The 16,971-nt window shown below is 43.0% G+C and overlaps 1 protein-coding gene across 3 annotated transcripts in view; it reads right to left on the reverse strand.

The window, feature by feature from the left end:
• Positions 1-3,630: 3,630 nt before the first annotated feature.
• LOC127556826 (zinc finger protein 883-like) overlaps positions 3,631-16,971 on the reverse strand; it is a 64,904-nt gene continuing 51,563 nt past the window's right edge. The window contains exons 2-5 of one of the 3 annotated variants that reach the window (XM_051990278.1): positions 16,756-16,876; positions 13,871-13,997; positions 12,635-12,730; positions 3,631-7,427 (exon numbers count right to left, since the gene is read on the reverse strand). In XM_051990278.1, coding sequence (XP_051846238.1) covers positions 5,884-7,427; positions 12,635-12,730; positions 13,871-13,997; positions 16,756-16,788 — 1,800 coding nt within the window. In that variant the 5' untranslated portion in view covers positions 16,789-16,876 and the 3' untranslated portion in view covers positions 3,631-5,883. The remainder of the gene's footprint in view (positions 7,428-12,634; positions 12,731-13,870; positions 13,998-16,755; positions 16,877-16,971) is intronic. The other 2 variants (XM_051990276.1, XM_051990277.1) reach the window with 2 other exon arrangements.

A 16,971-nucleotide genomic window follows, 5' to 3' on the forward strand; every position in this document is an offset into this window, starting at 1 on the left:
CCCTTTAACCGCCTCCCCCTCCCCCACCTGGCCCTGACTCGGCGCCCCTGAAGCCGCCGCGGTCTCTCTCCCACCTCCTCCCCCTCCCCCTCCCAGCCAGCGAACGAGACGGTCCTCAGCGCACCGCGGGGGCCCCGTTGGCAAAGTCCGCCTGATCCCCGTGCCCTCCCTCCTCCCCCTCCCCCGCCCCCTTACTGGGGTCTGCGACCCGGGGCCCCGCCCTTCTGTACCCAACATCCTCCATCCCCCGACTCCTGGCACGGGCGCCCCCTGGCCGGGATGGGGAGACAGCCTCCTCTCCATTTTCACTTCCTGGCTTCCTTCCAGTCTCAGCCGAAGTTCCACCTTCTCCAGGAAGCCCACCCTGCTCCCCTTTAATTCTAGGGCCTTTATTCGCTTGGTTATGCTCGGTCAGAAATGAACAATGAAGGTCATGATGTCCAACAGAGAATAGTTTCAAAACTGGCAAAAATGACCAAAAACTATCAGCATTTGATTTTTTATTTTAAAATTTATAACCATGAAATAAAATGAACCCACCCATTTATTAATTACATATACATTTCTCATATTTTCCATCCATATATAATCAGGAAAACAGGATTGCGGGGGAAATAATTGCTATTTGTTGCTTGATTTTCTTTTTTGAGATTTTAGAGAATCTAAAAGGTCATAAAACTTCCTCCCCCTTCCTGTTGTTCTGTTGTATCAGTATTTAAAATAGCCAATCGTTTCCTTTTTGTCCTCTTTTTTTCTGAGGGCAGGGGGGGGAAGGGGTGAAGAGCAGACCTCTTAGTTTTGCCAACTTTAATTTTTAAATGAACATTCCTCCCCCCTCTCCGAACCGATATTCCCTAGGCAAGAAGGAAAATACAGACATGCAACTCTTGAAACTTCTATGTAACTAAAGAAAATAGATTCCCCAAAATATTTCTCATTTCCATGAATGTGATGAAACATAATGTGTGGTAACAGATGATAATGATGAGGGGGTGGCAGAGAGACCTTGGAAGGCGGATGAACTCATGCAAAATAAAGTGAGCAGAACTTGGGAATTCTGACACGTCTGCAGAGGACAGAAGATGGAATGTGTCGCCCCAAAATCCGTCAGCAGGATGAGACATTGACTCTTTCTTTGACATACACAAGGGGCAACATTGTCTCAGTTTACATTTTATGCGTTCCCTCCAATATTTGAGATTGTCCTTTCCTTACCACCTTTACTGATCTGAACAACTAATAATTTGGGTGCGGATGTGGAGCATTTTTCTTATGTAATTATTGATAACCTGGATTTCTTCCTTTGAAAACTGTCTATTCTTAGCTTTTGACCATAGCTCGCTTTTATAAATCTTTATAAACCTTGGATATGAGACCTTTACTGGAGAAACTTGCTACAAATCATCTCCACATCGGTTACTTCCCTTTTCCATTTTAGATACATTAGTTTCTTCAGATAAAAATTCCCCACACAGGAGCTCCTCCATCCCTTCTCTGGGCCGCCGTAATCACAAAACGAAGCTTTCTCTGATTTGTTGGAGGTGATCTTTCCTATCGCAGCCATGTGGCCCTTTGGAGCCAGTCCTGCTCTAGACTGGGAGAGCTTGGTCTGTGTGTTTGCCTTGTTGGACACGGGGTTAATAAACATTTCTTTTGTATTTTAAGCATGGAGCTCTCTATTTTTAAGTTGGATAAGAGAGTCTGGGGACTTCAGCTCTTACTGCTAGTCTCCTGGAATAATGGCGTGCCTTGGGAAAGAGACACCTGAACACAATTTTAATGAGAACACGGATTTAGAGTCAGAGGGGACCAGAGAAGTCACTTGGACTCATTTTTTGGTTATTGGTCAGTCGTTTCAGTCAGATCTTCATGACTCCATTTGGGATTTTCTTGGTAAATGAATTGGAGTTTTTTTGGCTATTCCCTTCTCCAGCCCATTTTTACATATGAGGAAATTGAGGCAAATGTGGTGAAGTTCCTTGCCAGGGGTCAAACAGCTAGTAAGCATCTAAGGCCAGGTTTGAACTGAGAATAAACTCATAGCACAGTTCCTCACCCGGAATTCACTTTACTGGCCAAATGGAGGACACCAACCCACTCTAGGCTGTTGCAATAATCCAGGAAGGGGTGAGGATGAGTTCTCTGCTAGTGGGGAGGCAAGATCAGGAGAGAAGGGGCCATTTTCAGGAGACGCTGCAGAGATGAGGTCCGCAGACCCTTTTGGGTGAGAGAGAGAAATCTAGGATCACTCCTCATGAGGAACTGGGAGGACACCCCTGCCCAATGGGAATAGGAAAGCTGGAGGGAAGGTGTCAGGAGGAGAGGAGTTTCGTCTTGATCATGTTGGATTAATTTTTAGGGGACTTCCATTTTGAGATGTCCAAAAAGAAATAATGGGCAGAGCTACCTCAGGTTGAATGACCTGAATTTTTAAATGAAGACAAGTGGCAAGACATTCCGATGATAGTGTTTGGGTCATCGATCATCCCTAAACATTTTTTAAGTATCTACCCATGGCCGGGCCCTGTTCTAAGAATTGGAGATTCGAATACCAAAAAAAAAAAAAAAAGCTAGCTCCTGCCCTCAGGGAGTTTATAATTCTAACAGGGAGAAGACAACCCAAAAAGAAGCTGAAGGAGGGAAGGGGAGAGAGAAAAGACACCAGACCCCGGAGCAGTGCACTGAAGAGAATCCAGAGTCCAAGGGGGTCCAGCCAGGTGAGCGTTCTTTAATGGAAGTTTGGAGTTCATGCCTCTAAGCAGAGAGATGTTGAGACAGAGTGGAGATGCTCCTGAGCTGTTACAAGACGATGAGGTTATCCCAATGATGCGCTTCTGGGGTATGGGGGAGAAGTATCATTGTAGTGGAGACAGGTGAGAAATAGGAGATTGTTGGTTTAGAGTTCAAAGCCCCAGGATATGGTAGTGTGGGATGAATGTGGGAGAACTGAGAAGGAAAAAGTTGGGAATGGGTTTCTACTGGGAATGAACAGTTAGGGATCACTTCCTCTAGTGAGAGCCCAGACTATGAAGCAATACTGTGCAATTGTGACTCAAGAGACTCTCATGAAAGGGTAAGATATGTAAATTCTTGGGAATCTGAAAAATTTGGCAAAAATCAATAAATTCCTTAATTGTTCTGGAGTTAAATAAGAGAAATAAAATAAGCTAAAAATGAAACAGGGACTAAAGTATAGCTGAAATCAGGCATTTTAAAGGAGAAATCAAAATAATTACAAAGCAAAAAAAAAATTTACATAATCAAATATTGCATCCATCATTTGATGGAAATGGAAGACTATCAGATAACAAGTGTGTTGGCCAAACTTAAGTTCACTTGTAAAAAGTTGGAAAATATATGCTCTTTCCCAAATGTCAAGATATTTTTAAATCTGGTCAGCCTTTCCTGCATATCATCCATTAGTCTGCCTCTTAATTCATTCTCTTGACTCTTGTTCTAAAGTTCTAGAATAATCACTTTTTTCCCAAATCAGGGAGCAGCTAGTTTGACATTTGTGTTTCACTGTAACCTTCTCTAGGGCAGATATTGGAAAGAAAAAAAATAGAAAAAATAAAGAGTACCCAACAGAGGAACAAAAGAAGACCTAGAAAGAGGCAAAGAAAAGCTAGGTTCCTTTGAAAACAATGTGTAGGATTTATTAATTTTTTTGTGAAATGGAAACATTCTTTTATATTGGATCCTCTCATGTTCTGCTATGCACTTGGAATTTATTTTTATTATTTTGTATTTAAGTTTAAAAAATGAATTTTAAAAAAAGAAAAGAAAAATGTTGGCTAGGCTTTTCTTTTTTTTAAATCATGGCTTTCAAGTATTCTAATAGTTCTTATATTCTCTCTCCTCCATCCCAGTTTTCAAATCAATTGTTTTTCCACTGAAATATTTCACATTTTCTTCTATCTTTTCATTCTTTTGATCATTATGTTGTTTCTTGATGTCTCATGCAGTCATTAGCTTTGACTTACACAATTCTAATTTTTAAGAAAGTATTTTTTTCAGTGAGTTTTCATACCTCCTTTTCTATTTGGTCAGTTCTACTTTATAAGGAATTCTTTTCTTCAGTGAATTTTTGTGCCTCTTAATGTTTACCTATTCCTTTTTTTAAAAAGTTTTTTTATTTTCTTCAATATTTTTTGGTGTCTCCTTTACCAAATTGCTGATTCTTTTTCCCATTTTTTTTTTTTGCATTACTATCATTTCTTTCCCCCATTTTTCCTCTTATTTGATTTTAAAAATTCCTTTGGAGCTCTTTCAATTATACCTTTTGCGCTGAGACCAATTCACATATCAATTTGAGGCTTGGATATAATAGTTTTGACTGTTGTCTTCTGACTTCCCTATCACCATAATTTTCTCTGGTCAGGATTTATTCCCAGTTATTTCCTCATTTTCCCCATCTCTTTTTTAACTTTTAAAATTGGGCTGTTCTCAAGGTGGAGGGGGCACTGTTCCAAGCTTCAGAATTTTTGTGCAGCGTGGGGGGTCTGTAAATTGTCAGTTACGACCTAAGGAAAGCTGTTTTGACTACGCTCCTGGCCTGTGCTACCCTGGCAGGGTCCCCACTGGCGATAGGCTAGCGTGCTAGCACTCCTCCCTACCCTGAGTCAGTAATCTAGGACTGAGACCTGGCTCAGGGGATGAATGCAATGGAGATCTGGTCCAGCTAGGTCTCCTTCTGGATATTCTGCAGGATCTTGTAAGAGGCTGTGGACAGTTTTCAAGGGAACACTGATTTGTACTTGGAAAGGACCAGAGAAGTCATTGAGAACTACCTCATTTTAGAGACGAGTAAATTGGGACAGAGATAATTCATTGGACAGTTAACACAGCTAGGGAACATCAGAGGCAGGATTTGAACTAAAATCTTCCAGACTAAACTCAGTGCCCTATCATTACAACATGCTGCCTTCCTCTGCAGTGTTCTGAATATCAATTTCAATGATAAGAACGTGAATAACTGTCCAATCTTTTAGCCCTTAAGTCCACTATGAGAATTATGACCCAAGGAATTATGAGAATAACTAGCATTTAAATACTGATTTAATGTTTGCAAAGTACTTTACAGGTATTATTTCATTTGATCCTTACATAAATCCTAAGAGGTAGGTGTTATCAGTATACACATTTTACAATAGATGAGGGAAACTGAGGCAGTAATAGAGTAAGTGATTTGCGTGGGGTCACACAGCTAGTAAGTGTTAGACTGAATTTGGATTCAGATCTTGTAGCTTCCAGAGCAGCACTCTATTCACTGGGCCATCTACCAGAATAAAGATATCACTACGAAAAGAAATGCCCAACAATTACCAAAATATTCATACCAGATTTTTTGTGTTAACAAAGAACAGGAAACAAGTATTAAATGATGGGAAATGGCAGATGAAATTATGGTAGCTGGATGCTATGGAATATAATTAAAGCGTACTAAAAACAATATTTCATGGGAAAATTCATTCTATTTATAGAGCTTTATGCACATTTTGAAATTTGAGGTGTCTAATTAAGTCTATGTTCAAGCAAAAGTTCTTCCCTTGTTAATTAGGCCCAGAAGTTTTATCTCCATCCCCAATTTCTCCAATGTACAGTCAAGTCTGAGCTCCATGTCAAGATTTTCCGACAATCATTGCTTTTGTAAGTCTTCTTTTCAGTATGAATATTGTGGTGTCTAGGGACATCCCTCTTCCATCAAAAGGCATGTCCTCAGGTGGTACATTTATGAGTGCTCACGGCAAATCCCGATGATCTTGGGCTGGAGGTCTTCCCACATTGAGCCCACACAGAGATTGTTCCCTGAATCTTTTGGTGGCCAACAATCTCTATGCTCCATTTGAACGCCTTTCCTCATTCAGTAGAGGGAAAAGATTTCTATCTCGTATGAATTCTTCGATGGGAAATAAGGGATGACTGCTGCCGGAAGGTCTTCCCACACTGGTTACATTCATAAGGTTTTTCTCCAGTGTGGATCCTGTGATGGAGAACAAGATGGGAGCTGAGTCTAAAGGTCTTTCCACATTCGTTACATTCATAAGGCTTCTCTCCGGTGTGGATCCTGTGATGGAGAACGAGTTTGGAGTTGAAGCTGAAAGTCTTTCCACAGTGATCACATTCATAAGGTTTCTCTCCAGTGTGGATTCTCTTATGCTCAGCAAGATTGGAGCTCTGTCTGAAAGTCTTTCCACACTGATTACATTTATAGGGCTTCTCTCCGGTGTGGATCCTCTCGTGCTTAGCGAGGCTGGAGCTCTGCGTGAAGGCCTTTCCACATTGTTTACATTCGTAAGGCTTCTCTCCAGTGTGGACTCTCTGGTGCAGAGCAAGATGGGAGGTGTTTGTGAAAGTCTTTCCACAGTCACTGCACTCATACAGCTTCTCTCCAGTGTGGATCCTCTGGTGTAGGGCAAGCTTCGAGTTGCACCTGAAAGTCTTCCCGCACTGATTACACTCATAAGGTTTCTGCCCGGTGTGGATTTTCCGATGATTAGCGATGCTCGAGCTGTGTCTGAAACACTTCCCACACTGCTTGCACTTATAGGGCTTCTCCCCAGTGTGGATCCTCTTATGCTCGGCGAGATTGGAGCTCTGTCGGAAGCTCTTTCCACACTGACCGCATTCAAACGGCTTCTCCCCAGTGTGGATCCTCTGATGCTCAGCAAGACTGGAGCTGTGTCTGAAGGTCTTTCCACATTCGCTACACTCATAAGGCTTCTCCCCAGTGTGGATTCTCTGATGTTCAACCAGACTGCATCTCTGCCGGAAAGTTTTCCTGCACTGACTACACTCGTAAAGTTTCTTTCCTCGGTGGCTTCTCCGATGTACAGTAAGGGAGGCCTTTTCACTAAAAGTTTTACCACATTCACGACACTCATAAGATTTCTCTCTAGTATGAATTCTCTGGTGGGAAACAAGGGATGACTGGCGCTTAAAGGCTCTGCCACATTGAATGCACCTGTAATGTTCCTCTGCATCGTGGACTTTCTGGTGTCCAATGAGCTTTGAGTTAGGATTGAAGGCCTTTTCACCGTCATTATAGATACAAAGCATCTCTCCAGTATGACTGTTCTGAGGTCCAATAAGGTCTGAATTCAAGCTGAAGGCCATCTCATACTGGTAAGTGTGCCCTTCAGGAAGCTTCTCAAGAGACTTAACAATCTCTACTGGTTCAGTAGAGCATTCCCTATATTTACCATCTTGAGAAGAATCATTCCCTGATATCATTTTCTTATAGCGAATTAGAACTGAATATTGTCTGAATTTTTCATTTTTATCAAAGTCACGGTGATTCTTTTGATTTTTCTCTGTTTTGATACCAAAGTTACAGGTTTCCCTCAAATTGAAGTCATGGTGACCATTTTTCATGAATCTTTGCTGTTGTGCTCCTTCCAAAGAAATGTTCAGCATGGTCTTTCCATCTGAAACAAAGAAACAAATATATCTACATATATATATATGTAATGATCATATACACATACTTAAATATCCTCTTCTCACCATTGAGAGAATGTCATTGATTATAATCCATTTCCCTAGAGATAAAGAAGTCTTCAAAATTAAATGAATAGTCTCAATCACTGGAAAATGCTATTAGTTCACATTCCCAGGATAATTTAATTTTGCAAATAATTTAATATGCAAAGAGCTCACAAAGATAATTTAATTTACAAAGAGTTTCATATACAATAACATTGAGGGAAAAATGGATACTCACAACAAACCTGCCACACAGGCAGGACCAGCATTCTCATTACATTCCCAACTAAAGCCATGAACTCCTGAAGATGGAGTGAACTGACTGACATGCCTACAGCTGAGACCAAAACTGACTGGGCATGCTCCGTTCATGGTACGAGAAACTATTCTTTTATTCACTTGTTTATTTTTATAAGTGTGGAGATAGACCATGATATAAGCAGCAGTTTTAACAAGTACCAAATATAAGTAGTGTGCTTAGCATATCTGTTATATCATTTTAGCAGTACTGCTGTATAAGAATGAGTTAAATGTATTGTGAAGAAATTTAATTTATATGAGTTCAGACTTTTTTGAATTGCAGATTTGGTTGGTTTTTCTAAACCTTTCATTCTTGGCATGTTCTGTCATTAATTTAATTATGCTTATTAAAAATGGTGATTACCAGTGTGTACTCAGAAAAATAATTTCTTTGGGAAGGATCATTAAGTTCCCTGCAGGGAACACACCAATATCTCACACTGGAATAGAAAGCTATCATTGCCAAGCATCACGACTAGACAGTGATCCTGGATGCAATAAGGCCCAGCCCAGTCTCCTGGGGTTCTTTCCCTTCTTATTGACTGTCTATACCAGGGGTCCTCAAACTACAGCCCGCGGGCCAGATGCAGCAGCTAAGGACATTTATCCCCCTCACCCAGGGCTATGAAGTTTCTTTATTTAAAGGCCCACAAAACAAAGTGTTTTTACTATAGTCCGGCCCTCCAACAGTCTGAAGGACAGTGAACTGACCTCCTATTTAAAAAGTTTGAGGACCCCTGGACTATACTATGGCTTTGTCAGCCTATTTTAGCAGATTGCCAGGGATAAACTTCATGGTTCTCTGTATTAACTCTAGGTGCTATGCTTTCAGTGTAAGTAAAAGTCTTAGATCTTTGCTCGAGACTCAGAAAAGGTACACATCTCCTAAGTGCCCGCGGAAGGTTTGGCATGCTTGCATTCTCCCAATCATGGTTATCCCATCATCTTCACACTTGGACGAGCAGCCTAACGTTGGGATGTGTAGCCCAGCCAGGGACCCAAATGCTCCAAGCCCAATGGGGGAAGCCTCCTGACCTGCAGGACACACCAGGGAGCAAGAAATCTCAGGGGAGGGGTTCCTGAGATCCCTATCTTCTCCTACTGGTCAGAGAGAACTTCCCCTTTATGGGTATCAGAAAAGTTGGATATCTCATTCATTAGAGTATTGTGGAGATGGAGATGAAATACATATGATCCAGTACCCACTAGAAAGGGGAAGAAAGAAAATGACCAATGCATTGGCCATTCAGATGGATGCAGAGGGAGAAATTAAACATGATGCAATTGCTCAACAGGGACAAATCAAAGGACAAGGTCGATTATAGAAGTATACTGATCTAGCTCTCAATGAAATTATGAATGCAGATGAACCAGACCTGCAAAGACCTGATGAAGATGCCATTTCAGAAAAGACAAGGGTGGCCCTAGAGAAATCTGTGCTCAAGTTGCAGATAAGCTAGCTCCAGCTCACTCTATCCGCCGTACACCGTCTCAGCAAGGAGCTAAGCAAGGAGTTATTTGGATGGTGGAAATGCAAAAAGATCTAATGGAGCCTCCAAGATTCAAGATGAATAAAACTTAGCTAGGACCCGGCACCTCTAAAGAATTGCCAGAAGCAAGAACCCCACATTCCTAAGAGGCAAGTCAGGCTCTCCACTTTCCCCCTCCTTCCACAGGAACCTCCATTGCACTTTCAATCCTTTCTTCAAATTTGACTATACTTTTTATGGGGTCATGGCTCTTCCTGTTTCTCTTCATTCACCAATTCTGGTGCATTATCACAGTCATCCTTTGGAAATTTCATATGCCAGGCTGAACAATAGTTCTGTTGTTATATAGTTATTTTCACTACTATACCCAGTTTTTCTTATGTTATATTCAAATCCCTACTATCCATATCATTCCATTACTTCTCAGATCTATAGGAATAATTTACTTTTCCTGGGACTCCTTTTTTTCCAGGAAGAGGACGGCATGCTTTGCTATTAGTCCTATTGCAGCCATTGCCATTTTGTGGTTGATGAACCCTTTAGGATTTGACAATAACGGTCTACGGGGTTTGAGCAAAAAGTGATTCAACGGAAGCTTTAATAGAAAATAATTGCCTGATTTTGTTATAAATATTTTAAAACAAAAATGGAATAAATATCAACAATAAAAATCAACATTTGCCTCGGGAATAATGAGTATAACAGTTTTCTTTCTGACCTGATTCCAAACTATCATGATTATATATTCATACAATGCTTTTCTGGGTCATGCAGTGATTACATCCAACTCTGCTCACTTCAGACTAAGTGCAACGAGTGTTTTTTTCAGTTTCTCAATCCAATATCAAATTGTTTCCCAAGAGCCATAACCATTTGAAATCCAAATGCAAATGGATTCCAAGAGGATGGCAAATTACGGCCATTGGCTGGTTGTCACTGCCCCAGAATAGTTTCCTCACTCCCAAGGTACCTCCTAAGCACCGGCAGGGCAATCACCAGATCAAGATGTTGCAAACATTTGCACAGATGGCAGGCTCTTTGCAAACCATGAGCACATTACGAGCCACCATGGACCGTCCCAACCATTCTACAAAACTGGTCCTTATGTTGCTTCTCATGACACTCGGAGGGTTGCTTTCTGCTTCCTGCACACAGTTAATACTCTTCAGTTGAGCAGATTTCCAAAGGAATTGCTTGGAAACCTGGGCCAATCATTCAGAAGAGTTTTTGTAAGAGAATGGCTAGTAGGCCTGTGAAGAAAAAAGCTAAATCTGAAGAGATTTTTCCTTAGAAAAGTTTTCCTTTGTTTTTTTGTTTGTTTGTTTGTTTTACATATAAACATTGTTTAAAAGAAAATAAAATGGAGGGAGCTGGGTGACGCAGTGGATAGAGCACCAGCCCTGAAATCAACAGGACCTGAGTTCAAATGTGCCTCAGACACAACATTTAACACTGGCAAGTCACTTAACCCTAACTGCCTCGGCAAAAAAAAGGGAAAAAAAAATACGTGCAATTGACCTTCAAGTACATTTACCATTTAATACACTGCTTGTCATTACCCAATAGAAAAAATTATCTTTCCCACAGTACCCAGCACTTCATGTTGTTAATTTTGTTGGCTGGATGGGGAGCTAAAAATGAAAAAAGTTCCAACTCCCAGCAAAATACCCTGTAAGATTCTCCTCCCATTTTCTACCTCATCCATGTGTGAAGAAACATTTTCACTGCATTCTGGTTACAAACCCACATCAAGGCGGCCCAATAGAGAGAGCTGGGCCTGATGTCAAGAAGACCCAAGTTCCAGAAACTTCTTAGCAATGTGACCTTGGGCAAACCATGTCTGCTTGCCTTGGTTTCCCTACTTGCACGATGAGGAGAAGAGCACCTACTTTCTGAGCTTCTCATGCTAAATCCCATTTGCAGAGTTCTAGCACATACGGGGCACTAGATAATTGTTAGCCCTTATTATCATCTTGACTATCTTCTCCTCAAGCCCTCTGCTCTCCTTTTGGAACCATCTCTCCTTGTATTCATTCATCTTCCTATTGGGTTTAGCATCTTCCCTTCCCACAACCCCTTCCTTTGCCTGGATCAGCTGAGACTGGGGCTCTCCCTGTTTTTATTGTGAGCTCCCGGACAACAAGGACCGTCTTGTCCTTCTTCATTCTCTCAGAGCTTAGCCCAAAGCCTAGAATATAGGAGGCCCTTCAGGAATGTCTATTGGACTACCTGAGCCCAGGGCCGATTCAGGCCGGACTTCTACCTCGGTCCCTGGAATCTAGTCCCTCCCCAGCGGTCAAATGCAGGCTTCTGACCTCAGTCCTGTTTTCTGCCTCCTTCTCTCCCCTACGGGGGTCCCCTTGGTCTGGTTCGCATGTGGATGGAAGCTGATCACCCACAGTGGGGGTCCCAAAGGCAGCTGGAAGGTCTCCTGCTACGGGTGTCTACCTCAATCGAGGCTGGCAGTCACCAACATGGATCTGGTCAATGGTTCCCCAAGAATCTGGGCCCCAAAGATCAGGAAAGGGGCTTAGGTTGATGACTTATGCCCATCCCAGTTTGGTATTATCTCTAGGGAAGACCCTGGCTATCACTCCCACTCAGTGCTGAATGAAGAGAGAAAATCCTGGTTTCAGGATACCGAGGTCCACTATAAATGTAAGTAACAGAAGCTTGGGTGGGCTTGGGTATGGCAGGGCAGGCCTTTGACCTCTCCTTCACTGACCCACTCACCAAAGGAGCTTTTTCAAAACTTTTTATCCCCCCCCCCAACACTCCCACACAAATTTCTCCCACCGCCCTCTCAGCTGAGAACTTGGCCTTATATTTCAATGAGACAGACAGTCACCAAGAGCTCTCTTAGCCCCCCTCATCTCCAAGCCTTCTTGTCCCCCTTTACTGCAGTCTCTCATGAACTTTCACAAGGCAGATGTCTAAACAATCCTACAACATCCATCTCTTCCTCCAGCATATGCTCTACTCTATCATCTCCATTTTCTCATTAATTTTTAATCTCTTCATTTCTACTACTGCCACAAAGGAAACCATTTCTCCTCGGTCTTCAAAAAACCCTAACTTCATCCATCCATTCCCCATAGATATTGTCCTGTATCTCTCTTCCCTTTCATGGCCAAACGCTTCCAGATGGCCATTTATACCTGGGATCTCCCCCTCCTTCAGCCATCCAGCCCCTGACTTTCACAGACTGGGAAACTGAGGTTCAGGGCCTTTCCCACTGCTAAAAAGTGTCTGAGAAAGAGCTGGGAATGGTGGTCTTGCCCCCAGTCCTGCACCCCCTCCCTGTGACACAGGCTGCCTCTTGAGGAGCAGCCCTCACACATCTGCTTCCCCTCACTCACCTGGGCAGGGGCCTCTGGGGTCTGCTCGCTCAAGCATCCACGGACCTTCCCCTCGCTCAAAATGGGAGAGCAAATCTTCTCTGGGAAGAGGAAGTCCTGGGCATGGGAACAAGGAAGGGATGAGGAGGAGGGACACTTGCGCTCTCTTTAGTTCTCTTTAGGGCAGGCAAGGAGGGTCACAGGGGGTTCTCAGGACTCCCCAAGAACCTTTTCCATGATGTTTACTGTTGGGAGCTTTTGGTGGGGGATGGGAAGGAGATCATTGGAAGCTTCCTTCCTAGAAGTGGCTGAACCCAGAGATTCCGTTATCTAGAAACCAGAGGCAGCTGCAGGGAGGGGAGAGAGCTGGGGCTGGATTCAGGAAGCGCTGAGTGTCTTATTGGCCAAGAGCCAGGCAAATCACTTAACCTCTGTTTGCCTGCGCTTCCTCAACTGTAAAATGTGAATAATAATATCATCTAATTCTCATCTTCTTAAATTCTAGTATATTCGGGTTTTTAACTGGGTGTGGAGATCATAAAACTGTGATTTATCATCAGTAAATGTTTGATTTATATACCTATTTTATAAACCTATATACCCAGGGTCATGTAAAAATTTATCGGGCAAAAAAGGGTCCTGAGTGAAAAAAGTTTTAAAAAGTCCAGATTAACTCAAAGATTTGCTGTGAGGATCACATTAAATAACATTTTAAGCACAATGCTGGCATATAATAGGGCTACATAAATGCATACATTCCCTTCCTTTTCCTTTCGCATCATTTGTGCTGGAATTTTGGGGAAGAATGAGGAAGAACAAGGACACACTTGTTATACCAGGATTCTGAGAGTCAGGATAAGAGCTATGATCCAACCCAAGGGGAAGAGGTTGGTTTGGGAGTTGGGGGCTTCCCCTCACTGCCCAGCAGGTTTCAGAGATCGGGCAGACAACATTCGCATGGGGAAAGGTTGGACTAGAACAACCTCTAAAGTGACTGCCAGTCTGCGAATCTTCAACACTTCAGGCTCCCTAGAACCAGTAAGCGACAGCTTCAGGGCAGCAAAGGAAACTCTCAACTTATCTCATGATGCAAAGACCTTTTACAGGAAAATCAGGGAGCAGGAGAATCCTATCTCTTGGACTGCAAAGATGCCTATTTTTAGGTTTTTTAATAATTGACTACTTAAAACTGTGGGAGAGGGAAAGAAGGCAGTACCTTTGATGGTAGATTCCTAATCCTAGGGAAAGTGTCCTTACCCAGCGAGAGCAGGTTCCAGGTATTCTCCAACATAACCTCCTTGTATAGCTCCTTTTGAGAAGGATCCAAGAGGTCCCACTCCTCCGGGGTGAAGTCCACAGCCACATCCTGGAAGGTCACCATCTCCTAAACAATCAAAAGTAATGAGACTTAGAACTGAAAGAGTTCAAAATTCAGCTCATCCGATATTCACCAACTTACAGGAGGCAACTGAACAGAAAAGATATTTTCCCAACGTGTCAGAGCCAACCCTTAGAACCACAGTCAAAAAGTCCAAAGTTCTCTTTATTGAGAAAAGCTTTTTTTTTTTTAATTTGAACTTGGAATAAAATGGACATATATGTTACTATGAATTGCTTTTCCCCATGTGATCTATCAGAGATAGATACAAGGATCTCTGGAGGAGAAAGAGAAGGTCATGTTCTTCATCAGAATAGACATAAATAATATGTTATGAAGAAAATTCCATGAAGAGTTGGCGAGATGCTGTGTATTCTGGGTTGGGGGAGTAGGAGGAAGTTTCCTATGATCACTGAAAAGAGAGTAAAGAAAAAGAAAAGATTTAGCTTATTTCCTGAGTGACTGAAATAAAGTCTTATCTAGACGAAAACATGAAAAGAATTCTTTTGTGTATCAATATACTATAATCTTTTTTTTTCCTCAATAGTATTTTATTTTTCCAAATACTTGTAAAAATTAGCAATTATCATTGATAAAATATTATCATTCATTTTTTAAGACCTTGTGTTCCAAATTTTTCTGCCTCCCTCCTTTACCTCTCCCCCTCCCCAAGATAGCAAGCAATATGATCTAGGTTAAATATATGTGATTCTTTTAAATGTATTCCGTATCTGTCAAAGTCAGACCTAAAGGGAAAAAAGGTCTGAAAAAGAAAAAGCAAATGAACAAAAAAACAAATCTTGCCTCAGATGCTTAGTAAATATGTGAGTCTGGGCAAGTCACTCAACTCTGTTTGCCTCAGCTTCCTCATCTGTAAAATGAACAGGGGAAGGAAACGGCAGATTACTCCAGTATCTTTGCCAAGAAAACCCAAATGGGGTCTTGGAGAGTTGGATGTGAACCAAATGACCTAACATCACAAAGAGTCAAGAGACGCTAATGAAAAGGAAAGGCACACAAACTCTTGGGAATCTCAAAGGTGAAAAAAAAATCCATTCCTTAGTTGTTTAGAAATAGAAATAAGAGAAGTTAAAGATAAAATAAGGATTCCACATAGAGCGTAAATCTGCTGTTTTAATGATCAAAAACACAAAGTTGAAAGAACTTTATCCTCATGAGATAAGAGAACTGCTCAAAAATAAAAAGTCTAAAAAAGTGAATCGTATTGCTATATTGGAATTGGAAGAAAATGATGGAGGAGATAGTCAGATTCTTAGCACCTCAGCTGGAGCTACATTTTTAAGAAGTTTAAGAGGTTAGAGAAATGGATAATCTGTCCCAGTATCAATAGGTCTGGTCAAGCTCTCCTGTATGTTGTTCATCGATCTCTGCAGCCCATTCTCTTGATTTTTGTTCTCCTGGATTCCAGAGTTCTAGGGGCACAGTTAGATCCTTCCCTCCTCCCCCCAACAAGGAAACTGGCAACACTTGCTTCAGCAGTGCATATATTAATATTGGAACAGAAATTGACAATGTCTTTCTTATGGATTAGCTCAAATCCCAATCTTGGTTAATAAAATTTTATCTTTATGGTAAATGAAAGAACCTCCTTTCCCATATTAGTTATTCTTATTTCTATATAATTAAATATAAAAACAAATGAATATATGCCATTAACAAAGGAAAATAATCATGTGACAAAGGCATGTGACATTTTGGCTTTGATGCAGCATAGCTAGAGTTGCCCCAGTCCCCAGTCTATCAATCGATGACTCTTTCCCCCTCAAATAGAAACAAACAGTATACTTCCTATACTGATCAGTCTCTTCACCACGGCTCGGTTCCCTTCATGATCAGCTCCCAGGGTGCTGGGAGAACCAGAACCGGTAAAGAGCTCACCCACCAGTGCACATGTATGTACATAACTGTGCACGCGTACATCTAAGTATGTCATGGGGCACTGAGGGGCGCTGTCCATGGTCCTGCAGAGTCCCACAGGGTTGGGGCGGCTCCCAGGCATCCTGGGTCTCCTTATTCAGACTGTTGCCAGCAAGGACCAGGACCATTCAGGCAATAGGACTAAAGGAGAAGTGATTTCTAAGGCCCGTGCCACCCGGGCAGCCCCAAGCCCCCGGCCAGCCTTCTCACACCGTACTCCCCTTCTCCTCCTCTCGTTCCCGGGACACTGGTCTCTGGCTGAGCCTTGACCAAGATCCTCCAGCCCCCAACTCTACCTCTCCAATGACTTCTCTCCAGCCTGGAGTGTCCTCCCCCCTCCTCCCGGCTTCCTTCACGTCTCAGCTACAAACCGGCCTCTCCCGGCCCCCAGACTGCGGCTGCCTCCCCAGGGCCTCCCGTCCACACTGCAGGGAGCTTGTGGACAGGCTGTCGACCTCAGCATTACACCAGAAGCTCCTCGAGGGCACAGAGGGCTTTTCCCACCTTTGTCCCCAGGGAAGGCTGGAACAAGGACCTCCCAGAAGAGAGCCAAGAAATGGGGGGATTCAGAGAGTCCCAGGCATTCTGCTCTTGTGCCTCAGTGGTCAGCAGGGAAATAAGAAAAACAAAGCCGGGAGGGCAGGGATTTGGGGGCAGTTGATGCTGGAGATGCGAAAGTGCCAAAGTCCCGTTCCCAGCACAGGCTGGGAAGGGGGGTCATTCCCGTACCCGCTTTCACCCCCACTTGTATAAAATGCCTTAGGGTCGGCCCCACAATCCTCCGGGCCCAGGGAGATGGCCTGGGGCTGATGCTGAGCACACTCACCTGGGGTGGGAGTCTGCGCCTCCCAGGGGCCATGGCTGCTGGGACCAGATCTGGTCCTCCGCAGGCTGAGCCGGGAGCAGGACTCGGAGCGGCTTCTCTCCTTCAGGAGCAGGAGGTCGGCCTGGGGGGATTTACAGAGTGTGAGACCCACCCCAGCATTACAGAGCCCCGCCCCCCCCAGGGGAAGACTCCCACCAGCTGCAGAAGGGAGGCAGC

This window comes from Antechinus flavipes, chromosome 3, assembly GCF_016432865.1.
Source record: "Antechinus flavipes isolate AdamAnt ecotype Samford, QLD, Australia chromosome 3, AdamAnt_v2, whole genome shotgun sequence".
In the NCBI taxonomy this organism is placed as follows: Eukaryota; Metazoa; Chordata; class Mammalia; order Dasyuromorphia; family Dasyuridae; genus Antechinus; species Antechinus flavipes.